The sequence below is a fragment of the Schistocerca cancellata genome, chromosome 1, assembly GCF_023864275.1.
Source record: "Schistocerca cancellata isolate TAMUIC-IGC-003103 chromosome 1, iqSchCanc2.1, whole genome shotgun sequence".
In the NCBI taxonomy this organism is placed as follows: Eukaryota; Metazoa; Arthropoda; class Insecta; order Orthoptera; family Acrididae; genus Schistocerca; species Schistocerca cancellata.
Window position 1 is genome coordinate 383,227,497 of NC_064626.1, and position 27,452 is coordinate 383,254,948.

At 41.4% G+C, this 27,452-nt stretch overlaps 1 protein-coding gene across 1 annotated transcript in view; it reads right to left on the reverse strand.

Annotated features, from left to right (window-relative positions):
• LOC126175271 (translin-associated protein X) overlaps positions 1 to 27,452 on the reverse strand; it is a 49,779-nt gene that overhangs the window by 16,934 nt on the left and 5,393 nt on the right. Inside the window, exon 2 of the mRNA XM_049921927.1 lies at positions 17,779 to 18,022. Coding sequence (XP_049777884.1) covers positions 17,779 to 18,022 — 244 coding nt within the window. The remainder of the gene's footprint in view (positions 1 to 17,778; positions 18,023 to 27,452) is intronic.

Genomic DNA, 27,452 nt, shown 5'->3' on the forward strand with positions numbered 1-27,452 from the left:
CTGAGCATGGCATCCTGAAGATAGAGCTCAGGGTGGGGATGGACAGTTCGACGCCGACAAAAGTGCATAACACAAGTCTTCGCAGGAGAAAATTGAAACCCATGGGCTAGGGCCCACGCCTGCGCCTTGCGTATGGCTCCCTGCAACCTACGTTCTGCAACACTAATGGTGGAAGAGCTGAAAAAGATGCAGAAATCATCAGCATATAACGTGGATGAGACAGATGACCCTACTGCTGCTACAAGGCCATTAATGGCCACAAGGAAAAGGGGCACGCTCAATAGAGAGCCCTGTGGAACACCGTTCTCCTGGATATGAAGCGAACTATGGGATGTGCCAATTAAAACGCGGAATGTCCGAAGAGATAAAAAATTCTGAATAAAAATGGGGAGAGAGCCCCGGAGACCCCACCCGGCAACGTGGCGAGAATATGGTGCCGCCACGTCGTGTCATATGCTCTGGAGAGGTCGAAAAAGACGGAGACGAGGTGTTGGCACCTGGAAAAAGCAGTGCGGATTGCAGACTCAAGAAAGACCAAAGCATCGGCGGTGGAACGGCCCTGACGGAAACCACTCTGGCACGGAGCCAGAAGACCCCGAGACTCGAGCAGCCAACACAGCCGTCGACTCACCATACGTTCCAATAGCTTGCACAGAGTATTTGTCAAGCTGATGGGCCGATAGCTATCCACATTAAGCGGGTCCTTACCAGGCTTCAGCACCGGAATGACGGTACTCTCCCGCCACTGCAACGGAAAGACACCATCGCTCCATATGCGGTTGAAGATGGCAAGAACACACCGCTGACAGTCCGGGGACAGGTGTTTGATCATCTGATTGTGAATGCCATCTGGCCCAGAGGCTGTATCGGGGCACTGTGGCAGGGCGCTTTGAAGTTCCCACAAACTAAATGGGGTATTATACGCCTCAGGGTGGCGAGAAGTAAAAGAAAGCCGTTTGCATTCCTCCTGGCGTTTTAGCGCGCGGAATGCGGGCGGGTAATTCCCCGACGCAGAGGCTCGAACATAGTGCTGGGCGAAATGCTCAGCGATTGCATCGGCATCGGTGGATACCGCCCCGTTGATGGTAAGCCCTGCGACACCTGTAGAGTGCTGCAATCCAAAGATGTGCCGAATCTTGATCCACACCTGGGAGGGTGAAGTACGGGAACCAATGGTGGAAACGTACCTCTCCCAGCACTCCTGTTTCCGCCTTTTGATGAGCCGCCGTGCCTGAGCACGGAGATGTTTGAAAAAAATTAGGTTCTCCAATGACGGGTGCCGCTTATGTCGCTGAAGAGCCCGCCGACGTTCTTTAATGGCTTCAGCGACCTTGGGAGACCACCAAGGCACTGACTTTCGCCGGGGGCACCCTAATGAACGAGGAATGGTATGTTCCGCAGCGGAAGCAATAGCTGCAGTCAGTGTCTCAACCGCCACATCGATGGTACGGTGGGGGAGAGAGTCAACAGTGGCTGCAGAGGAGAATGTTTCCCAGTTTGCCTTGCTAAATGCCCATCGAGGCAAGCGTTCATGGGAGCGACGATGGGGTAGTGAAAGGAAGATGGTCACTACCACACAAGTTGTCATGGACTCTCCAGTGGTTCGATGGTACAAGCCCTGGGCTGCACAACGACAGATCTATGGCCGAGAACGTGCCATGCGCCACACTGAAATGTGTGGCGGCACCAGTGTTTAAGAGGCAGAGGTCGAGTTGGGAGATGAGATTCTCGACATCTCTGCCTCGGCCAGTAACCTTCGTTCCACCCCACAGGGGATTGTGGGCGTTAAATCCCCCAGGAGAAGAAAAGGCGTGGGAAGTTGGGTGACAAGTGCAGCCAATTCGGTCAGGGAGACTGTACCACCTGGAGGGAGATAGACACTACAGACGGTTATGTCCTGGGTAGTCCTTACGCATACAGCCACAGCTTCCAATGATGTTTGAAGGGGCACAGGAGCACTATATACAGAGGTAAGGACATACACGCAGGCTCCACCTGACACACAATTGTAAGTGCTACGGTTGCAGTAATAACCCCTGTATCCACGAAGGACAGGGGTCCGCATTGCCGGGAACCAGGTTTCCTGGAGGGCAATGCATAAAGCAGGTGTCATGCTTAGAAGCTGACGTAGCTCAGGTAGATGGCTAAAATTACCGCCACAGTTCCACTGGAGGATGGTATTTTCCATGTCTGTGAAAGGTGTGACGGGACTGGGAAGGCAGATTACGCCGCTGGGTCACCTGCTGCCTCCAATGGAGCACCCGTGCAAATGCTATCCATCGTGTCCAAGGGACCGGCGAGAGCGAGGTCCTCAGCGGACGCCAGAAGCTCCACCTCGTCCTCAGACGCAGAGCTTGTAGGAGGCGGTGGGACAGGTGCCACCGCAATATTGTTGGTCTTGGGGACTTCCTTCTTTTTCTGCTTGTTGCGCTGTGCCTTCGGTGGGTCAGGCTTCATGGGCTTCACTGGGTCAGTCTCAGGGACAGACGATGACCGGGAGGCCCGACGACCAGGGACGGGTGGATGTTTCAGCCACTTTCGTGTGTCCGCTTTTCCACTGGTCGGAACTTGCGAAGGGAGGTCCCCAAGGGATACCTTCCTGGCGAGAGTAGCCAAAGAAGTCTAACGCTTCTCTGGCTGGGAAGGGGGAGCTGATGTCCCCGATGGTTGGGAGGGTGCTGCTCCTGAAGAAGATGGAGCAGGAGCAACAGGGAGTGAAGTGCCCCCCACAACCAAGCGGGCCGGTGAATTCTGATAGAGCTGAGAGCGAACTGCAGGTGACGACACTGTAGAGGTTCGAACCGGTGTTGCAGCAGTGGCATAGGTAGACGCCATAGGCACAGAATGTAGCCGCTCATATTTCCGCCTTGCCTCGGTGTAGGTCAGGCGGTCCAGGGTCTTATATTCCATTATCTTCCTTTCCTTCTGGAAGATCCGACAGTCCGGTGAGCAGGGTGAATGGTGTTCTCCGCAGTTAACACAGATGGGAGGCGGAGCACATGTAGTATTGGGATGCGAAGGACGTCCACAATCTCGACATGTGATGCTGGAAGTACAGCGAGATGACATGTGCCCGAACTTCCAGCATTTAAAACACCGCATCGGAGGAGGGATATATGGCTTCACATCACAACGGTAAACCACCACCTTGACCTTTTCGGGTAAAACATCACCTTCGAAAGCCAAGATGAAGGCACCGGTGGCTACCTGAGTATCCCTCGGACCCCGATGGACGCGCCGGACGAAGGAACACCTCGTCGTTCGAGGTTGGCGCGTAATTCATCGTCGGACTGCAGAAGAAGATCCCTGTGGAATATAATACCCTGGACCATGTTGAGACTCTTATGCGGCGTAATGCTAACTGAAACATCCCCCAACTTGTCACAATTGAGCAACATCCGTGACTGGGCAGAGGATGCCGTTTTGATGAGCACAGAACCAGAGCGCATTTTGGACAAGCCCTCCACCTCCCCGAACTTGTCCTCTAAGTGCTCCACAAAAAACTGGGGTTTGGTAGACATAAACGATTCTCCATCAACCCGCGTAAACACGAGGTACCGGGGTGAATAGTCTCCACTGCCTTCTTTAGCAAGACGTTCCTCCCATGGAGTGGCCAGGGAGGGAAACGATCTTTGATCAAATTTCTTTCCATTGAGGTTAGACCTCGATCGCTTAGAGACTGCTGGTGGAGGCCCACCAACGAGAGATGATGTACCACGCTTCATTGCGGGTCATCTGCCCTGATGCCACCTACTCCGACCAAGGGCCCTCCCCACGGGTGCCACCCAGCCGCAGCAATAGCCACCTGGCAGGATGGCCATTGCCGGGAGTCCTGATGCTCCAGGGAGATGGGCATCTACTCCTTGGCATACGTGGGGAGTTAACGGTGCAGGCATCAGTAGAGCGATCCCTGTGTTGTCAGGGGGCTACAACCAACAGGGTACATGGCGGCCCCACCACAACGGACTGGCTACCGTGCTGGATCTTAGGTGCAAAAATGTCCAAGGTCGTCATCGCAGTTAAAAGCAACACTGCAGAGTGCAGCGTGGGAATCGCACCCAGGGACGTATCCTCGCCCAAGAGATGGAAAACGAGCGGGACACCATGGCAACGACGAAAAAGCTGGCTAAAGGTCTCAATGCACGACGGATACAGTGCTCGATGTAAGGCGCCCTTCCCCAATTGGCTCGCTCTTCGGAATAATTTAGAAAGATGGAGGTCAAACCCGAGAGGGGACCAACACATGAAGCCGAAACATTTGAGACTCCTTTTAGTCGCCTCTTACGACAGGCAGGAATACCGCGGGCCTATTCTTACGCCCGAACCCACAGGGGGGTGTTCAGTTGGGAAGGACATACCACAGAGTTGCTGAAGTGCCTAAAGAAATCTGTATTTGCAGTGAAAATGATGTCAGATGTAGAAGATATATTTATAACAAAATTTGCATGCCTTGCTTACTTTCATTCCATTATGACATATGGGATCAAGTTCTGGGATAACTCATCAAACCAAACAAAGCTTTTAGCATGCAGAAGCATGTAATAAGAACTCATTTGTGATGTAAATTCAAGAATATCATGTACAAACCTGTTCAAGGAACTTTATATTCTAACCACTGCTTCTCACTGTATATATTCCTTAATAAAATTTGTTGCAAGTGATACCGTATATACTCGAATAATCCGCGCATGTTTTTTCCCGAATTTTAGGATGAAAAACTGGGGTGCGCGGATTATTCGAAACATTGTTGGTACTGCTCTGCCTCCAACAATACATCCCATTATACTATTGCATTGTTGCGGCCTCAGTCTGTGACGCATCAGTAGCACGTTAGGAGTGAAGTATCAACGTCTTCAAACTTGTTAATTATGGCTACCAGTTCTCGTTATCACTCGTACACTGCTAAAGAAAAAGTGAAAATTATTGAAGAAGCCGAGAATATTGGAAACCCTGCAGCAGCAAGAATGTACGACGTGAGTGAGAGTTGTATTCGCGACTGGTGAAAAAATAAAACGCAGCTTCAAGAAACTAATAGTAATTGCCGGGCATTTCGCGGCAAAAAAGCGAAGCATCCGGACCTCAAGAAAAGGCTCTGCAATTATGTAGATGAGAAGTGACAATACTGATGCGCGGTGACGAATGAAATGTGCCAACTTAAAACATTGTCTTTAGCCAAAGAACTAGGCATTACCTGTTTCAAAGCTAGCCGGGGCTGGCTACCAAGATTTTTCAACCGAAATGGTTTACGATTCTGGAGGAAAACTACTATCGCTCAGCGACTTCCAGGCGATTACGAGGAAAAAATAGTGAATTTTCATCGTTAAGTGATAAATCTGCACCGTAAACAGTCCTATATATTATCGCAAATTGGTAACGCGGATCAAACGCCAGTCTATTTTGAGATGCCGCTCGACAACACAGTGAACACGAAAGGAGAATCCAGCATCATGATATGAACTGGCAGCAGTGAGAAACAAAGATGTACAGTGATGTTGTGTGTAACTGGCGATGGACGAAAGCTGCCACCTTACGTGATATTTAAAAGGAAAACTATTCCGAAAATATCAGTAAAAGGCATACCGGTATTAGTGAGAGCGAATCCGAAAGGGTGGATGGACAATGAACTTATTATTGACTGGGCGACACATGTTTGGCAACGTCGTCCTGGTGCGTTACTGAATTTACACAACATGTTGGACCTGGACAGCTACCATGGACATACAACTAAGGAAGTGCGAGACAAATTACAAAATGGGAAAACTGACTTGGTCATTATCCCTGGAGGCCTAAAATCCATCCTACAACCACTAGATGTGTGTATAAATCGGCCATTCAAAGCTGCACTTAAACAGCAATATACGCAATGGATGGCTGATGAAAACCATAAGTTCACACCTAGTGGAAAAATAAAACGGCCGGATTTGTCCCAGATTTGTGAATGGGTGAAAAGTGCATGGGACTCCATTCCGCAACCACTGGTGGAAAAATCCTTCAAAAAATGTGGAATCACAAATTCACTGGATGGAACAGAGGACGACGCTCTGTGGGAAGATGGTGAAGACGACAATGATTCTCCCGCTAGTGATGACGATGAAAGTGATGAATAGAGTGGTAAGAGAGGAAACAAACCGGTATTGACTAAAATATTTTATTGCACATACCATATTATGTTGGAACAATTTTTTTGTAAATAAAACAAATTAAAGCAAAAAATAATTTTTCCCCCTCTTCCCCAAAATTGGGGTGCGCGGATTATTCGAGGGCGCGAATTATTCGAGTATATACAGTATATCTCTATTTCCACCCAACAGCTCAATACATAGTATCAATAATAGGAATAAGAATAATCTACATAAAAACCTAAAAACACCTTGGTCCAAAAAGAGGTCCAATATTCAGGAACACACATTGTCAATAAATTGCCAGCAACCATTAAAAACATGGTTTTAGATAATGCACAGTTTAAACAGAGTTTGAAAGACTTTTTGATAGGCAACTACTCCTACCCTATAGATGAATATTTTAACAGAGACTGTTAGACTAGCTTACGTAAAAATGTCTGTTAGATTTCAGTTTTGACCACACTTGGTCATAACATTCAGGATTAGGTATTTTGAATATGATAAATTTATTAAAAGTGCATTGCTGTGTTTCACTCTGACAGCGCATTAATTCAGTAAATATTAGCAGTTCCAGTTTACTGTAATGTATTTACTTATTTTGACAACCTCCTGACAAATGATTAGGGTGGTGAGTATTATATTCAAATGTTTAACTTTTTTATGTTATACTCTCTGACTTGTTCCACATCCATGAGAATCATCTCACTTTTGTGTCTATGGAACGAAAACTGAATTTAATCTAATTTAATTTAATAGAGAAATAATAGGTAGTGAAGAAAAGTTATAGTTATTTATGCCATGTAGGTGATGAGAGCCAAGCATACATTGTAATGACAATTTCCAGCTGTGGAGTTCTGTTAAATTGGCATCAGGAGGGAGAATCCAGATGGCCCCTGTAGTGAAACATGCACCAAGGTCATGGCTGTCCTACTGAAGTGTGCTTTGCAGCAGGATATTGTATGTCAAAGGTATACTCTCTCTGTCTACATCCAGTCATCTTAAGTGATAGCTTGGTAGTAGTCATAACAGTCCATACAGCGTTTATGTAACAGCTGGTACATGACATTTTATTTCATAGGTAGCTCTCCCTTTGATAGTATATGTTTTGCCAGTGACGGGGTTCGTGCAGTTGGTGGTAGCATGTTGCGTCTAGCATGTCTTCCAGTGAAGACTGTGACAAATGTAGGAGCCATAGGACAGGGAAATGGGTGCAGAAGGAGCATAGGTTCTGAGCAGGATACTGTGGAGACTGGTATGGACCTCATTCCATACCATGATTTTAAGAAATCATATCTACAGCCATACTCTGCAAACTACTGCAAAGTGCACAGCAGAGGGCACGTCCCAATGTACCAGTTATGTTCCATCCACGTATGAAGCATGGGAAGAATGATTGACTGAATGCCTGTGTGTGCTGTAATTATTCTAATCTTGTCCACATGATCACTAAGTGACCAACATGTAGGCGTTTGTAGTATGTTCCCAGAATCATCATTTAAAACTGATTCTTAGAACTTTGTTAATAGACTTTCTCATGGCCATTTACACCTATCTTCAAGAGTCTGCAAGTTCAGTTTCTTCAGAATTACTTTAACACTTTTTTTCCTGTGCCTCAAACTAACCTGAGACCATTCATGCTGCCTTTCAATGAATTATTAATAGTCCTATTTGGTGTGGGTTCCACACACTTGAACAATATTCTAAAATGGGTCGCAACGTGGTTTGTAAGCGATGTCCTCTGTAGACTGATTGCACTTCCCCCAAATATTCTACCAATAAACCAAAATCTACCACCTGCTTTACCCGCAACTGAGTCTATGTGATGATTTCATTTCATATCCCTACAAAGTGTTACATCCAGATATTTGTATGAGTTGGCCAATTTCAATGGTGACTCATTGATATTACAGTCATAGGATACTATGTAGTTTCATTTTGTGAAATGTACGGTTTTATATTTCTAAACAATTAAAGCAAGTTGCCAATTTTTCCACCACTTTGAAAAGTTAGCAAGATCTGCCTAGATAGTTATGCAACTTCTTTCAAACAGTACTTCATTATTTATAACTGCATCATCTGCAAAAAGTGTGAGGTTACCAGTCATATTGTCTGTAAGGTCATTAATACACAGAATGAACAGCAAGAGTCCCAACATACTTCTTTGGAGCACTCCAAAAGTTACTTCTACATCTGACTATGACCCTCCATCCATGACAGCATGCTGTGTCCTCCCTACCAAAAAGTCCTCAATCCAGCCACAAATTTCACTTGATATCGCACATGATAGTACCTTTGACAATAAGTGTAGGTATTGTACTGAATCAAAGGCTTTTCAGAAATCAAGAAATACTGCATCTACATGACTGCCTATATCCAAAGCTTTAAATTACGTCATGTGAGAAAAGTGTGAGCTGGATTTCACATGACCCACATTTTTGGAATCCACGCTGGTTGTCATGGAGGTCATTCTGTTCAATGTACCTCATTATGTTTGAGCTCAGAATATGTTCTAAGAGTCTGCAACCAATCAAATTGGATGATAGTTTTGTGGATCAGTTCTACAACCATTCTTGTAGATGGGTGTTATCTGTGCTTTCTTCCAATTACTGGACATGGTTTTTTGTTCTATGGATCTACAATGGATTATAGTTAAAAGAGGGACTAATTCAACTGCAAAGTACTTAGTAATACATTCAAGACTAGAATAGTACTAAGTGACAAAAGTTGCTTTTGGAGTGCTGTGCAGTATCAAGATTAGATATGACAGCCCAGGAAATCTGCTTTTGAACTAGGCTAGTAGGATAATTATGCACAGCAAAGGCTGAGTTGAGAATGGTGTGTACAGTGTTGCTGTAAAGAGTCTGAACAAATATGTCTGCCTTGAATGCCAAGGCTGTATGGGAGGGAACATTTGAAGTGAAAAGGATGGCAACTGTCAAAATGTAAGTACCGTTGTCTGCATGTAGCTTCAATGTGAGCAGAAGTATATAGTTGACCCTAACTGGGAATGACATTAACATCAAGGAAAGTGTCATGAAATTAGGAATACAACAATATGAAAATTAATAGGTAGAATGTATTTAGAGATTTCAGGAATTTTAACAGGTCAGCCTCACAATGAGGTCATATGCTAAAGGTGTCATCAACATATCTAAATCAAACCAGGGGCTGAAGGGCTTATGAATTACAGGAAACTCCAAGTGACTCATGAAAAGGCTGGCATAGAAAGGAGCCGCTTTGGTTCCCATGGTCATACCCCTGATCTGTCTGCATGTCTGCCACTTAAAGGTAAAGTAGTTGATGGCAAATATAAAGTCGACTAAGGTAAGCGTGAAGGATACCACAGGTTTGGAATCAAGTGGGTGCTGGTTGATGTAAAATTCTGCAGCAAACAGACCCTCCACAAATGCTTGGTTCCTTTAATGTAGAAAGGGAGTCATTGTTACATGATTTGCACATGTTGCCCAACCAAAGCAGAGATATGTTCAGTGGGTGGTAGCAACTATGGAAGAGCCTGGGTGATTGGGTCTGCAGATCTTAAGAAAAATATATAAGGTAGGAGTGTGTGGTTTGGAAGTTTTATGGGTTGAGGTGTTAATCCTTGTGAGGAGGCAGGGATTTTAAGGATGGACTGCAGGTCAGTTTGTAGCACACACTTGGAATCTTGACGGCAGGTGCTGTATGCAGAAGTGTCAGAATGCTGGTCGTAGAGTCTTGATTCCACACTCCTGTCAGTCAGATATCACAGTGGTTGATGTCTTGTCCACCAGGAGGATAATGATTGCATCAGTTTTTAGGAGATGAAGTGCCTGGAATTCTGCACACAACATTCGTTATTTTCATTGATAGATTATAAGTCTGATATGCTTAACTGACAATTTTAATTAATTATTGAGTATTTTGTGCAGTTTTCCCTGCAGTTCAAATGTTGTTAAAGATATGTGAATTTAGATTGCAAAAGTGAAGAAAGAGATCATTTCCTGCCACACAGACGTGCCATACATGTTTGTACCATAATTATCTGAGACACCGAAGACCACAAACATAATTGTAACTGAAATATGTAATTATTCAACTTGTATTTTTAGGCAAACTACTTAGTGTATTATTAAGTGTAATATGTCATTTTAATCAGTTTTTTAGTGCAGTTCTAATGATGCATCAAGTTTTAAGATAGGATTTTTGTATAAAAAGATGTAAATAAGACTGGTGGTTTCTCCAATATATTAAGTGATATATTCTTGGAATTTCTGGGAGCAGGAGTATCTAACTTATAAAAGGGAGCAGCCATTTTGCCTCTTCCCCATGTGGTTGCACGCAGCTGTACGGGCAGGATCTGTGTTGCTCTGTGTGAAGAGGTAGCTACACGTTAAGAAATCTGAAGTTTCTCAAGATGACAGTCACAACACTTTAAAATTTTCCCACTGTGGTTTAGTGGGGACTCTGATTGTTTTAATGGTCAACACCTACAATTATTTTGTAGAGACTGTTCTAGCAATTATTATGTTCAGTATTGATCTGACCATATGACAATTTTGGGCCGTGAACAAAGGTAGTATTAGCAGTTATTTAAAATATATTGTGAGCTTAGGGGCTCCAGCTATTTTAGATTCATTTGGAAATGGCAAAGAGATTAATCACCAATCGGCTAACACTGTTGGGCAAAAAGTAGTGGCAACATTCCTGCAACATGAAGGATGTGCATCCAATGGTACGCATGCTGTATGTAGCAGAGAGCAGACGGTCAGTTGATGTAGTGTACTAAGCGGCAAGGCTTGTGTCTGAGTCAATTGCCAGTGTGTACTAATGTGGAATGGTGTAACAGTATATTTAGGAAACATGAAAAATGTGTGTGGATCAAGAGTGAAGTGGAAATGGCTCTGAGCACTATGGGACTTAACATCTATGGTCATCAGTCCCCTAGAACTTAGAACTACTTAAACCTAACTAACCTAAGGACAGCACACAACACCCAGCCATCACGAGGCAGAGAAAATCCCTGACCCCGCCGGGAATCGAACCCGGGAACCCGGGCGTGGGAAGCGAGAACGCTACCGCACGACCACGAGATGCGGGCAGTGAAGTGGAATTGGTCTGAGAGCAAGACATTGTTTTGAGGGAATGTGTGAGGCATGTGATGATCCAGCACTGTCATATCATACGGCATCAAGATGGGTGAAAGTGTTTCAGAATGACAGGGATATCATTCAAGATTGGCCTAGTGAATGTAAATGTCCTTCTCTTCACCCATAGAACATGTGCCATGAGCTAGCTGGTACCAAAGTAATGGCTGTTGTGCCTTATGATATCCGTGAGATAATCTTCCATCATGTTTTACCACATGGCCAGATGGTCACTGCACCCTATTACTGTTGTTTCTTGTAACATCAGCTTTGTCCTGCACTGAGAAGAAAGTAATATAAATCTTCTGGCACTGTATGTCACCATCATTCGTGACAATGCACGATTCCACAGAGTGAACACCATGTAGGAGCTCCTGTATGAGTGGGTGTGGGAGATACCGAACATCATTGTAATCACCTAATATAAATCCATGCAATTACAACCTGTTCACAAAAGTGAAGGATCCTTCTCTTGGCACGTGCTACAACACAAGAGAATACACCATTCCTGGCACAAGACGGCCCTTGTGAGACATCGAGAGAAAATTGTGTTTCATTCAGTTGTAGTTAAGATGGTCCAAAGATAAAAATTATCAATATACCATAAAATCGACACAGATGTACTCACTGACGCTGCACAGCACTTTCATTGTGTGTGGGGGAAGAAATTGAGATGTGGAGCAATTATAATGAGGGTATGTAATACAGTGAACATCTGTAAATAAAGTCTGGTGTGAATTATAACAGTGTTTACGTTATTTTTTAATCCAACCCATATAGTATGTGAAAAAGTTGAATAAACTGTTAATTGTGCACTTATAAAAAAAATTAGTTGATGAACGCTATTCAACAACAATACCTATTTAAAACCTACCAATTATTTATTCTAATTTATACATCAGGGACAATTACCTATTTTTATTTAATAAAGTTTCAGGTACAGTTACAGCATTCCCTTTGGCAATGACAACAGAGCCATACCATTACACTACCTACTTGTGAGTTTGCTCTTAGATGCTTAGAGGGGGGGAGAGGGAGGGAGGGAGAGAGAGAGGGGGTGGGGGAGCTATATTGCGTTTGCACTGCAGTATCTGTGAGGTGGTATTGTGTGGAGAGAATGAAATAAACATTGCTGACAATAAAAATGCTCCAACTGAACTTTAATTTTCACAATCACAATACAAGACACAAAAATAACTTAAATGTAGAGTTCACAGTTTTTTCCATGGTTCAGAGGAGAGTTTTATGCTATACTGCAAAGATATACAATGAGCTCCTCCCTAATGCAAAACTGAAAATCCCCACAAATCAGATTGCGATATGATTTTAAAGTGCTGCAACACATTGGCAACTTGCTTAGCTTAAAAATGTAAAACTGTGGACTTCACAAGACGAAAAAAAGTAGTATCCTATGACTATAACATCAATGAGTCACTGTTGAAATTGGCCATCTCATACAAATACATGGGTGTAGCACTTTGTAGTGACATGAAATCAAATGATCAGATAAGCTAAGTCATGGGTACAGTGGGTGGTAGACTTTGGTTTATTGATAGAATACTGGGGAAATGCAATCGGTCTACAAAGCATATTGCTTACAAATCACTTGTGTGACCGGTTTTGGAATATTGCTCAAGTGTGGGACCCATACCAGACAGGACTAACAGGGCATACTGAATGTATACAGAGAAGGACCACGCGAATGGTAACAGAGATACTGAAGGAACTAGACTGGCAGACTCTTGAAGATAGACGTAAACTATCCTGAGAAAGACTTAACAAAGTTTCAAGAACAGGCTTCAACTGATGACTCTAGGAATATACTACAACCCCTTATGTATCATTCACAAAGAGATCATGAGGATAAGAACAGAATAATTACAGCACGCACAGAGGCATTCAATCAATCATTCTTCCTGTGCTCCATATGCGAAAGGAATGCTAAGAAACCATAATAACTGATACAATGGGATGTACCCTCTGCCAGGCACTTTACGGCAGTATCCAGAGTATAGATGTTTAAATACCATAGAAAATTGAAACATACCTCCTATCTGATTGTCAAGATTCAAGGGTTGAAAATTACTGTTGGCTGCCTGTCAAGTGACAATGTTAATAGAACTGCTCACAACAAATAGCAGTGTATAGTAAACAGGAATCTGTTAACACAGATTAGAAAAATATCACTATAATCAAATAAATATTTAGCTAAAAATAGGACATAAATAGATAATATTTAATACAAATGGTGAAACAGCAGCTTCTTTCAAAGAAGTAGCCTCCATTCTAATTTTGTAGGTTGAAATCAGTACGTGTAGGCACAAATAACATTTGGTAGTGTAGTGATAGATTGCTTTTAATACACAGTTAATAAGAGCTGCTCCCCCTTTCTTAAGGTAAAATTTAATCATTCCACATCCTTAAAGGTTCTCTTTCTTGGAGGGATCTACAGAACACAATGAATGAAAAGGAAGGGCAGGTGGAAGGGGACAATGAAAGTGTTTGGTAATTGGGGTAGAGACACTTGCAGAATAGGGACTACCACAGAGTGGCGACAGAACAGTTGTAAGAATGTTGGGGAGACAATTACCTTTTACACAATTCAAAGAAACTGGTGTTCAGAAAAGGGGGAGGGAAGGTTCAGGTGTCACAGGTCATGAGGCAACTACTGAAGTAAACCATGTTGTCCTCAACAGCATCTTCTGCCACTGAGTGGTCGAACTATTTCAACCAAAGTTTATTGGTTGATCGCTGGCTGGTTGTAGTGCCAGCACAAAAGACATGCATTAGTTGCAAAGGACATATTACACAGCTCCCAAATATAAGTCCACTGTCTTCAGCACAGTGCCACTTCAGTTGGTGCAGGATTACCAAACCTATTCATACTTACTGAGGTTTTGAACAATGGAAACTACAGGTTGTAATATCAACAATCAACAATATTAGAAAAAGGATATATTGGTAATCACCTTAAAGATGACCCAATGAGTTGTAGACAGGCTCAACAAACAGACTGTTACACAGTATAGCTTTTGGCCAAAGCCTTCTTCAGCAAAGAAAACACACATACATTCACACAAGCAAGTACACCTCTTGCCTACATGACCACTAGCATTGGCAGCTCCAACTGGAATGCAACAGTCATGTGAAGAGCAATCTGGCAAAGGGGGAAGGATTGCAGAGGGTGGGGGAGGGGGAGGGGAGGGGAGAGTGCTGCCTGGCAGTCAGTGGAGAGACTAGAAGCCTGCCTGGAGGTGGTGTGTGTGTATTGTGGGGGAGGGGAGGGAGACATTGGGTTCCCCATTCCCCCCCCCCCCCCCCCCCCACACACCACCTCCAGACAGTCTTGTCAGGCTGCCATCTGTTCCTGCATGCCCCACCAGACAAAACTTTTCTCTCCCCTCACCCATACCCTGGTATCACTCCCCCTTCCCTGCCTCTCTACATACTGCTGTTCAAGTGACAGTCACATTCCAATCTGGTCATGTGTGCCGGAGGTGTACTTGCTTTGTGTGTGTGTGTGTGTGTGTGTGTGTGTGTGTGTGTGTGTGTCATCTTTATGGCAAGTAGCATTCTTGTTCTTTTTCTAGTATTACTGAGGTTTTGCAATTTAACATTGCTTCATAAAGATTTTGTAAAATGCTCTACTTAACCTTTCATACCACTGCCAGTAAAATATAGTGGCCACTTCTTTTTACCTATATATTAAGTGCAAATAGACACTGTACAACAACAAATAATATCTACAATGCTCACAACACTGCCGCTGATTCCACAATATGTAAACTGCTCAAAAATGTTACCATGACCTGTACACGTGCCTACATCTGTGTCCTCATACTCAAGGAGAGCAGAGAATGATAGAATAAGTCATACAAAACTAGAAAAATAACAGTAAAATAAAAATAAATGGATCAAAGGAAGTGCCCAATTCCGCCCTTCTGCAGTAACGAGGGTTGTGACAGCATTTTTTTGTTAGTTATTAAGGTTTATTTTTGTTTGGCATTTTTGACAGTGTACCATCATGTTCTGAGAGGGGTGATGATATGATGTCTGTCAATCAGTTGCTGTTAATGTTCAGGCTTATTGCTGAATATGTCAGGTGTCGTGTGTGTGGCAACAATGTGGTATTGTTGGTAAGCAATTATTGTTTTGGTTTTATTGTATAGTAACTGTGATGTTTTGTTTGTTGTATATGTATGGTAGGTAGGTTGTTTTAATTGACATAATGGATATAGGATATTTGGGTTTTTGAGTTGTTGTGGTTTTGGTTCCATTTTTCAGATTGTAGGCATTGGTGTTTTGTATCAATAGCTGCGGATGAGCTATATAGGTGAAGTCCTTTTTTGGGGTTGTAGGTGTTGATTTTTTGGTATAAGTAGTTGTGGTTGGGCTGTATAGCTCAAGGAAATGTCCGATTCCTGTAGTTTTGTTAGTGTAGCTGAATGCTATAATTTAAATTTCTTTGACATTATTTGTTTTGGGATTGTGTGCCTTTTTTTTATTGTTGTTTATTTAATTTGCCTCCCCCCCCCCCTGTTCACCCCTAATTTCCCATGGTTGTCCATTAGTTTCATTTTATTTTTGGAGTGAGACATTACTGTTCAATTTTTATTTTTGTTTGCATTTGTTGGCATGTGTATTGTGACATCACTGTTGTCATTTTGTATATGCTGTATGTAGTAGTTTCTGCCATTCTGATAATGTCATGGGTCACAGCAGATGGGTGGAATTAGATGCTTCTGTAATGCCAAATAAATTAACAAATAAAATGAAAGCAGTCTTTTCAAAAGTGCACTACTGTGAAAAAAAAATCTGATGCTGAATAATATTTAATGTCATGTTACTCCACCCAATGAACTGGAAAATGCTTGGATGCTCCTCAGCATGCCATCCACAGGGTGGTCCAGATATTGCTCCCGAAGTATGTCACACTCTTCAATAGCAGCCTTACAGATGTCATTCAGCGGGTAAAACAACACTCCTGTGACAATCCTACTACAAGTTTCAAATAATCGCAATCACACTCAGTTGCATACATGTCAGCATATATCAAGTGTGCTCATTTGGTTTCATGTCAGCATATACTACAAGCAATTTTATTAGGTTTATTGAGGTATCCTGGCAGAAGGTGTTTATGAGGTGAGCACAATGTGCTGATTCATTGTCATCATCAATGATGAATCCGTCACCTAAATGTTGACTGTTGGGCTGGACAAAACGTTGGAGGATCTTCTTCCAGTACTACAAAGCCACCAAATTATCCTCAATAGTGACAAGGAGTATCCAGCATCCATGTGTATTACTTAGCTGATACAAGACTGACCCACTTCTTTGTTGAATCCATAGGATTGCATACTTCTACAGCTACATTTACAAACATACTCTGCAAGACATTGTATGGTGCATGGCAGAGGGTACCTTCTACCAATACTAGTCAATTCCTTTCCTGTCCCACTCACAAACAGAGCAAGGGAAAAACAACTCCCTACATGCCTTCATATTAGCCCTAATTTCTCTTACCATCATGGTCCTTTGTAAAATGTGTGTTGGCAACAGTAGAATCATTCTGTAGTCAGCATCAAATGCGAGTTCACTAAATTTTCTCAACAGTTTTGCATGGAAAGAATGTCATCTTCTCTCGAGGGATTACCATTCGAATTCACGAAGCATCTCCATAATACTCGTGTGTTGATCGAACTTACTAGTAACAAATCTAGCAGAACACCTTTAAATTTCTTCAATGTCCTCTTTCAATCCAAGCCGGTGGGGATCCCAAAGTCTCGAGCATAACTCAAGAAGAGGTTGCACTACATTCCACTGACATGAGCAGTGATACCTGGGCAGCTTCACATCCTTCTATGGTGATGAGCAGTCATCCAACAAATCCTTCACTCCTCGGCAAAGAGATTTCCACAATATGATCCAGATTCCATTCTGGATGTGACCTTACCCATCTTTCTCATACCCCACAATATACTGTTTGGTTGAATGTTCTAATGATGATGGTGTTCTGTACTCCCATTTGTGGGCAACATTCCATGCTGACAACCCTTCTTTCACAACTGGAGACTCAGCATGCCCTACCAAACTATACTTAGAGTGAAGGATTACTTTTATCTCCATTAGGAAGGAGCTTTACATAGTCATTCCCGATAAAAACATGTGAACTATGAATGTCTTGAGTTTGAGAAACTATGCATAAAATGAGGTTAATTAAGTTTGTAGTGTTTTGATATCAACCTTTCCCATGAAGTAACTTTTATTGTGCTTATCAAACTGTATCATTGTCTTCCATTTCACCTTGCACCTTACAAACTATCCTAATTATGCTTAAAACTCTTTTTTTTCTTTTTTAGCACTGAGTATACGGAAGCACAAAAAAGAGGTAGCCAATTTTAAAAACGGTGAATGTTATACAGACACACAACACTAATTAATTAGCGTTCAAAATTTTACTCACATATACCAGTTAAATTTTATTACTGAGATTACAAGAATGTTTATGAAATATTAAAGTATATTCATAATACCTGTCAGCGGAATGAAGTAAAAAAATAATTCTCTTGCTTTCGATTGTAATGTCTCTGCCTAGTTTCACAATGGCCTCATATTTGTCATGTTTTGTGTCTAGCTCAGCAGCATACTGCTTAAACGCAGCCAGCACTGGTGAATCATCACTGAGGACATTAGTTGCTTCCTGCCCTTTTGCTCCTACAATATGCTTCTGCTTCTCAAAATCATGACCCTTCCGATACTGCCGCTGCCGTCTGTGACCTAAGTGAAAAAAGAGAAGCATGATGCATAAACCAAACTAAGAGAAAAAGTGAAAAATATTCCTATTGCACAACTGCATTTTATGAACTGTGCTACCTATGTTTAACACACTTTTACATGGGTGAATCAAAATTTGTGGTACCTGCTTTGCCCCATGAGTAACTGTTGTGTTAAGTTATGGTGGTGCAGCATTTTTGAAATGGACTGTATTTATACGGCATGTGTTGGAATATGTTGGGGCTCTCTCTAGTGTGGGATGTTTATGTTTCTAAATTGCTTGTAAGCAATGTTAGTGATTTGATGGACTCCTTGACTGCTGTTCGTGAGAACATTATTGGAAGAGATTGTGGCAGTTTGTGAGTTATTTTGATGTTGGCAATCACAGGTAAAAGATTCATTTTCAAGTTTTGAATCATTAGTGTGGTCTGTCAATGTTTGGAAATTTAATTTTGTTTGAATTTTTTTATCAGTTGCAAATGACAACGAAGTTCACGAGTAGACCCCTGATACCAAAATGGGGGAAAAGATGTTGACTATGATTACATTCCTAGAGTTGTTCAGTTTAATTGCCAATAATATGAAGTCTCGCATTTGCGGAAAACGTATGACTGAACAAAGTTGTCGCATCTCGGACATTTGAGAGATTGTGTTGACAACGTTTTACTTTTCCTATCGCTACATTTATGTTATCAGCTGACTTTGGTAGGGAAGTATGTTTTTACAGTATTATTTTTTTATTGTTGTATGCATGGTACGTGTGTGTTTACATGCATAACTGCCTTTTTCTTGTATAGTAGAAATGGTGTTAACACCATTTTTTGTCTGTTTTGGGTTGTCTTGTTTGTTGTTAGTAATTATGATGGATAGTGATTAGTTTGTGTCATAGAGCTTGTTTTACCTACACTGGTGAGCAATTTTTGGTTTTGCAGAACTGCAGACTTGATTTTAGCTGTATAGCTCAAGTGAAATGTTAGATAATGGTTTGAATTGTGTGTGGTTTTGTGGTATTGCAGATTTTGTCTGTGCTATATACATTAAATTACATTTCTGGTACCAGGTTATGGAGTTACTTGGGGGTCTATGGTATCATGAACTTTATTTGAGATATACAGGCCATGTGAAATTTCCCACACCAACTTTTTCAGGGTTCTTAAATAGTGGTTTTGTTGACTGCTGGTAATTCTGTCTGCGTGATTTTTGTGTTAGTATTTGTTTTATTATATCTTCATTATTAAGATTGTCTTATTTTTGGTTTGTTCCTGCTCAAAACCCCTAATTCCTGCACTTGTTCCATTAGTTTCATGTTATTTCAGAAGTTAAATATTTTTCATATTATTTGTGTTTCTTTCATGTGTGTAATGAGTGACATTATGGTCTCCATATTGTGCATGTTTGAAATAAAAAAAATGGCTCTGAGCACTATGGGACTTAACTTCTAAGGTCATCAGTCCCCAAGAACTTAGAACTACTTAAACCTAACCAACCTAAGGACATCACACACATCCATGCCTGAGGCAGGATTTGAACCTGTGACCATAGCGGTCACATGGTTCCAGACTGAAGTGCCTAGAACCACACGGCCACACCGGCCGGCCCGTTTGAAATACCTGTGTCCACTACCTTGATGACATCACACGTCAAAGCTGACAGGTGGTACCACAATCTGCAGTTTTGACCTTTATTTCTAGCATTAAGTGTAGGGTATTTTGAAGTAAATATATACTCACTTTTGAAAGGGGTGACTGTTGTGAGCACATGTCAAATATATTTAAAAATAATAGGAAAACTCAATGTTACTTAAATGAAGCTCTCTTTTTTTCTTTCCAAAGAGGAGAGTAACAGTAAGGCACAAAGAACAATAATTAAGAACTTTTCTTTAAGAAAGGATCTGTAATTTCTAGATCTAATATTTATTCCTACGCACACCCACCAGCACGGTCACCTTCACATTTGGCATCATTGTTTATATGATACCCGCCACATAAAATATCCTATGGTGTAATTACACATACCTCTGATATTTAATATGCCAATAGATAACAAACAATGAACACACTGTTAAACACAGTGAAAGCTGTAAATGATGCAACATCTGATTAAAGGGTTGTATTCCATATAATTACAATATGTTTGTGAACTCCAAATTAATCTAAGTTTGGTATTTATTAGATGCACTAATTTCCATTACACATATCGTGGAATAAGAAGATGAGAATACAACTTTTGAAGCACCTGCAGTTTGAAACATTTAAGCAGCAATTTCACTAATTAAATTAGTCATAAATTCATTAAACTGTTGTTATATGAAATAGAACTAGAAAGGTTGGATTAATTGAGGACAACTCAGTGATTACAGAAAGTATGTCCTATTATGTTTGATTCACATATTTGCTGGTAGACTCAAATACTCTTCAGCCAGGGACCCACAACTGTAACACTGAAATGCTGAGGACTCTTATGCACTTAAGCATTACAAGGGAACTTATCCTGTTTAATGTACTGGGTACTTTATTGTAAAAATAAATGTAGAAGGTGCCCCATATTAGAGTGGGCCAGTTAGTCAGTTGCAAACAGTTTTCATCACTGGACACTTTTACACTACTCTGTGATGTGACATTAGGCAATGTGTCTCAACACTGCTACAGACAGTTGTTTCTGATTGTCACTTGTCACAACTGTGCAGTAGATGTAACAATATTAGATGTAAGATTCTTCTATGAGGACTGTTGTAACACAAGTAACCAAGAAAAGCTGAATTTTTACAAAATTTTAAAAATTATTTTTCTCTCCCATCATACATTCACATAATGCTTCATTTAAAATCCACACATTCACATCAGCTCCATGATAAGCCTTATATTTTATCATTATTAGGTGGCTATTGTGAATATATATATTTGGTTGTTCCCAAATGTTACTCCAAAAAGTTTCAAGATTGGATTAATAAAGAAATAGAGAAATGTTAATACCAACATGTGAAACTATCAGAAAAGTCCTTCTTTCGGATGTTATTCAACTTACAAGCTACTCTGGTATGAATTTCAGTTATGTCATCAAAGTATTGACCCTTCCTGTGAATTTTTGCACTTCGTTATTTTGTGATAGGTTTTTATTGGTAACACCAAGTCTCCATCACCCACAATGATTCTCTTTCAGAAAAGAATTGTCTACATTTTGCGTTTGAATCAAGCTGCAGCAGGTGTCCACACAATGTCATTTTTGTTATAGAGTCAAGGTGTGCATTACAAACTTTGCACACACTTTTTTCTTCTTCAAAACATTTCAGAGAATGTCTTGAACACTTTATTTAGAGATGATGTTCCACTGTAATTTGTGACACAACAACGGTGACACACAACTTAACACTGTCTGCTCAAACTGACTAGGTGGATGCAAATATGTTGTTTACAGCTGTTAGTCTCAAGCTGTCACTGTAGATAATATGCTGATTTCACTTATATACCAGGTATAAAATCAGCCTTCGAATTTTATTGAAGGGGGGTTTTCACACTGAAAAGGCACAAAGCCTTGGCATCAGCTTTATCAGTGCCAAAACAATTGTCATTTTGAACCTCACAATCAATTACTATCTCACACCAATACCGGTAACGTGATTTTCAGAGCCTTGACAGCAGTATGGCACAGCAACATCTCATGCGCACATAACACCTGACAGTAACACACAGCAAGCAGCTGGGTGCATTTACTGGTCACTGTCTGCCATCCAGGAGGAAGCCTCTGGGAATGACCGTGGAGTGTACAATGACTTACATATCCTACAGCGATGTCGCTAATAACTGTTGCAATTTACCTTGTATGTTCCGCTAATAGAGACCAGCAGTTGCTGATGACAGTTCTGGATGAGATGCATATATAGCACATTGTGAAACTAAGAACTGTGTTACTAAACAAACTAGACAAAATAAGAAGTGACTGTGCTTGTTATATGAACATTATATATTAGTTCTATACATGAATTCTGGTGTCAACTGCCAGCATGTAAAGGGGCTGTAACAGACTCTGAATCACATGATTACAAAACAATCTTGATACAAAAGTAAACCCAAAAAAGACAATATTTCATTAAAAGCATCAGGGAGAAAGACTGATCTCTTGCAACCACCAGTGGCAGCATTATATATACATCTAGCATCATGGTACAACTGTGCTACAGTCTTAACAGAGGAACAGATTAACAATGCAATTAATCCAATGTCATACTGCATGATATCATTATGGAGTTAACGTGTGCCTACTGCCCAGCCATCTCCAGCCATCGCGGGAAGCCACACCCATCTGCCGCGACACCCCAGTGACGTCTGCTGCAGGACGGACTGAGGGGAGAAGCTCGGCTATGTGTGACCCGCCTGCGTGTGTGGTGCACCAGCCACTGGCAGCCGTGCGTGTGCAGTGTGCTGTCAGGGCACGGAGATGAATGAAATAACAAAATAGATCCTAAATTAACTCCAAACCTCCCCCACCGGTCTGACATAATTAAGGCCGCACCTAAGGCGGGATTAGTCTTAAGTCTGATGTACTTAAGTTTCCACACCTATTGTGACCTCTCAAATATTTAAGTACTGGACTTCACCCACGAATTAGAATAGATCTTCAATACTTAAGCACGGTTAGAACCCCTTTCTAAATTTCACTTTAAAACTTTTCTTAAATCTGTAAAACTCGGTTTGTAAAGAGTCATGAATATCTTTTTCTTAAATTTGTAACTAAGAATTATCTCTGAATATAGTCAAGCCAGCTTTTGCCTTTTTTGATCTACACAAGGTTTCCGTCCTCACTGAACTGGCCTTAGGACAACTGCGTTACTCTTTGACAGATGTACCTCCATAGTCGGGCTGGAGTTCAAATTTATATTTCCTAACGCATATTTGTCTTAATGAACGGAAGTAAATATTATGTTAGCAGAACATATAATATTGGATGGATAAGAGTATGGTTTGCGAGAACGCATAAATCACGATTAACACAAAACACACACCACACCTTTCAAACAACCCTCGCGAACAAGTGTGACTAATTCTTCATCACTTGCCATTTCCATAGGGTTGCTAAGATTTTCTTCGGGGACCTCAAGAGTGAAGGTGGGAATGTTCGTTCTGTAGGAGATGATTTAACACCAAACCTCCCCTGGTTTCTCACTCAAGTACCGGCAAGGTAGGGATCCTGGGGAAAGGGGATGGGAAGGGTTTCCTGTATTGGGGGCTATCTTCTTTTTCTTCTTCGATCTTAGCAACCATTTCGATTTATTTCCTTTCTTACTTCTCATTTGAGGACCTATCTATTATTTTGAGAAATTCGTGTTACTAGCAAATATACTTTGGAGAAGAAGAGAAAAGAAGGTTGCAGCAGCAACTTAACCAGCAAGGGAAGTCGGCTGACCATCTCAAGTAAGTCTCATCGTTAAAGGGGTGGGAGTTTACGGACACACTTCGCCACTTTAAGTCGTCCAAAGCATTAGAAGGCCTGTTCACCAATCTGCTCATTCAAGCTGGCTTACACTCGTGCTTCAGCAGTGAGCAATGGGCTGGCTCACAGCAAGTTGATGGAGTTGGTAGGGTAGGAGGAAATGGGACAAAGCAGCTCAACACAAAAAACTATTGTCAATGCGTCTGTTCTACAGTTGCTAATGTTAGTTCTACAGAGATGTATCATTTCGCACTGGCTACTTAGGGAATTTCATAACAATTTTTTCCTAAGACTGTTGCACTGAAGAGAAATGACAATGCAACAAAACTTAATTTCTTTTAATTGATGAGGAAAAGAACTAGAGACAGTTGGTTCAAAACTTGTTGCTGCTTACAACTGGCACAGTCTTATGATAAATGTTGTTTTAGTCAAAGTTTAAACTGTCATCAACTTGTATTTTGTGACTATTTTACTCACATATTAAACACAAATATACTGGATGTCACTGAATTCTATATTTCTGTTTTTCACTGTAGCATCAATGTCTGGTATCTCCTTCTGCTGATTCCACGTTACGTTTTTAAGTTGTAATCTGCAAGTGAGCTCCTGTGGCTAGCTTTCGTTCCCATCACGGTGGAAGAAAATTACTCGCACAAGTATATAGATCCAACCGATGACATAACCATATCTGCAAACCTGTGAAGTTGTGATTTTTTTATTACAAAATTATCATGTGACTCCCTGTAACACTGTAGGTCGTTTTAAACATGGCTGTGTAGTCATGCACTAATGTTGTATATTTACAATGGTGCATCTGACCTTCCCTTTTAAGTTCCTAACCCAGCAAAACACTGCTTTTCATCAATTGAAAAACAGCTACTCTCCACTTCAAGCACTACACCAGCAACTACATATGCTTATGTATAGGGCAACAGAGAACTTACCACAGGGTCATTCCTCTAAAGGCAGTACTCAGTTTGCACTTTCCCTGTGCTACATAATGATGTCTGACCAGCCCATCCCATTTTCCTGTAAGCGCTCTCCACCCGGGTGGTGAGTGAGAACTCATAACTACATCCTGAATAGGCCTGATATAAAACATGAACAGCAAATGTCCTAGCACAATTCCCTGGGACACAATGTGCCATAATTTTTTCCCCCAATCCAATTCAGTAGCTTCTCATTAGTTATTTGATCTCTCCATTTGTTCTTCAGCATTCTCCTCTAGTACCACACATCAAAAAAAACTTCCAATCTCTTTTTGTGTGAAGTGCTAACAGTTCACATTTCATTTCTGTACATGGCTACACTCCACAGAAATAAATTCAGAAATAACTTCCTAACACTTACATTTATATTAGCTGCTAACGAATTCCTCTGGGTCAGAAATGCTTTACTTACCACTGCCAGTCTGCTGATTGTATTCTCTCAACCTTTGCCACTGTCAGTTATTTTTCTGTACAAGTAGCAACAAGCATCTATTACTTTTAGTCTCTCATTTCTTAATCTAATTTCCTCAGGGTCAGCTGATTTAATTTGACCAAATTTCTTTACCATTGTTTTACTTTTTTGATGTTCCTCCTATAATCTCTTCTCAAGATATTATACCTTCCCTTCAACCGCTCTTCCAAGCCCCTAACCATCTATTACAGAATTACAATATCACTGGCAAACCTCAAAGTTGTTATTTCTTGTCCCTGAACTTTAACTCCCTTGCCAAATTTCTGCTTGGTTGTCTTCTTCACAGCGTGCTCAATAAACAAGAGTGAAAAAATCAGGGTTTAAACCACAACCCTATCTCACTCCATTCTGCTTCTCTTTCATGTACTTGAACTCTTACAACTGCAGAATGGTTTTTGTAAAAGTTGCAAATAACCTTTCAGACTCTGTATTTTATTCCTGCTATCTTCAAAGTTTCTGAGTGTAGACCAACTTACATTGTCAAAAGCTTCGCTAAAGATACTAATGCTGTGAACATAGGTTTGCCTTTCTGCAACCTATCTTCTAAGTTAAGTCATAGGATCAGTAGCAATCTTGTGAATTTCTGTAGTTGTCTGAAAACCAAACTGATCTTCCTTGATCTCAGTTTTACCCATTTTTCCATGCATATAGTCAGTTAGTTCCTTGTTCCATAGATAAAATTCACAATAAATTTTATAATTTGGAACATGGCAACAGAAAAAAATGTAGAAAACTTGTATACAACAAACAAAAACAGAAATTTTATATGAACATTGTGCCCATTCACAGTTTTTTTACGACTAACTCTACTCAATAATTCTTCTATGTGTAGGAGGAGCTGTTAAGGAGAAACATCTTAATCTACATTTGATAACACTTCTGCTACCTGCCAGACATTTTATTTCCATGTGTAAGTCATCAAATACACTACTGGTCATTAAAATTACTACACCAAGAAGAAATGCAGATGATAAACGAGTATTCATTGGACAAATATATTATACTAGAACTGACATGGGATTACATTTTCACACAATTTGGATTATAGATCCAGAGAAATCAGTACCCAGAACAACCACCTCTGGCTGTAATAACGGCCTTGATACGCCTGGGCATTGAGTCAAACAGAGCTTGGATGGCATGTAAAGGCACAGCTGCCCATGCAGCTTCAACACGATACCACAGTTCATCAACGAGTAGTGACTGGTGTATTGTGACGAGCCAGTTGCTCGGCCACCATTTACCAGACATTTTGCAACTGGCAATAGATCTAGAGAATGTGCTGGCCAGGGCAGCAGTCGAACATTATCTGTATCTAGAAAGGCCCGTACAGGACCTGCAAACATGTGGTCGTGCATTATCCTGCTGAAATGTAGGGTTTCGCAGGGATCGAATGAAGGTTACAACCACGGGTTGTAACACATCTGAAATGTAATGACCACTGTTCAAAGTGCCATTAATGCGAACAAGAGGTGACTGAGACGTGTAACCAATGGCACCCCATACCATCACACTGGGTGATACGCCAGTATGACGATGACAAATACATGTTTCCAATGTGTGTTCACCGCGATGTCGCCAAACACAGATGTGACCATCATGATGCTATAAACAGAACCTGGATTCATCTGGGGGGGGAAAAAATGACGTTTTGCCATTCGTGCACCCAGGTTCATCGTTGAGTACACCATCGCAGGCGCTCCTGTCTGTGATGCAGCGTCAAGAGTAACCGCAGCCATGGTCTCTGAGCTGATAGTCCATGCTGCGGCAAACATCGTCGAACTGTTCGTGCAGATGGTTGTTGTCTTGCAAACATCCCCATCTGTTGACTCAGGGATGAAGTCGTGGCTGCACGATCCATTACAGCCATGCAGGTAAGATGCCTGTCATCTCGACTGCTAGTGATACGAGGCTGTTGAGATCCAGAACGGCATTCTGTATTACCCTCCTGAACCCACCGATTCTATATTCTGCTAACAGTCATTGGATCTTGGCCAACACGAGTAGCAATGTCACGATACAATAAACCGCAATCGCGATACGCTACAATCCGACCTTTATCAAAGTAGGAAACATGATGGTACGCATATCTCCTACTTACACGAGGCATCACAACAATGTTTCACCAGGCAATGCCGGTCAACTGCTGTTTGTGTATGAGAAATCGGTTGGAAACTTTCCTCATGTCAGCACGTTGTAGGTGTCGCCACCGGCGCCAACCTTGTGAGAATGCTCTGAAAAGCTAATCATTTGCATATCACAGCATCTTCTTCCTGTCAGTTAAATTTCACATCTGTAGCGTGTCATCTTCATGGTGTAGCAATTTTAATGGTCAGTAGTGTAGTTATATTCATTAAAGCGTAGTGCAGATCATTTTCCCTTGTGGTGTTGTAGTTTTAAATATCTCTGTAGCTCTCAAACTTAGATGGATTGTTGATAACAAATTTCATACGTGAATAAATACTTCATATCAGTATTTTGCATGTTTATAAACTAGCCGCTGCAGTTGTCAAAGGTAATAAAGGAGTTGCATGTGAGTCATTCC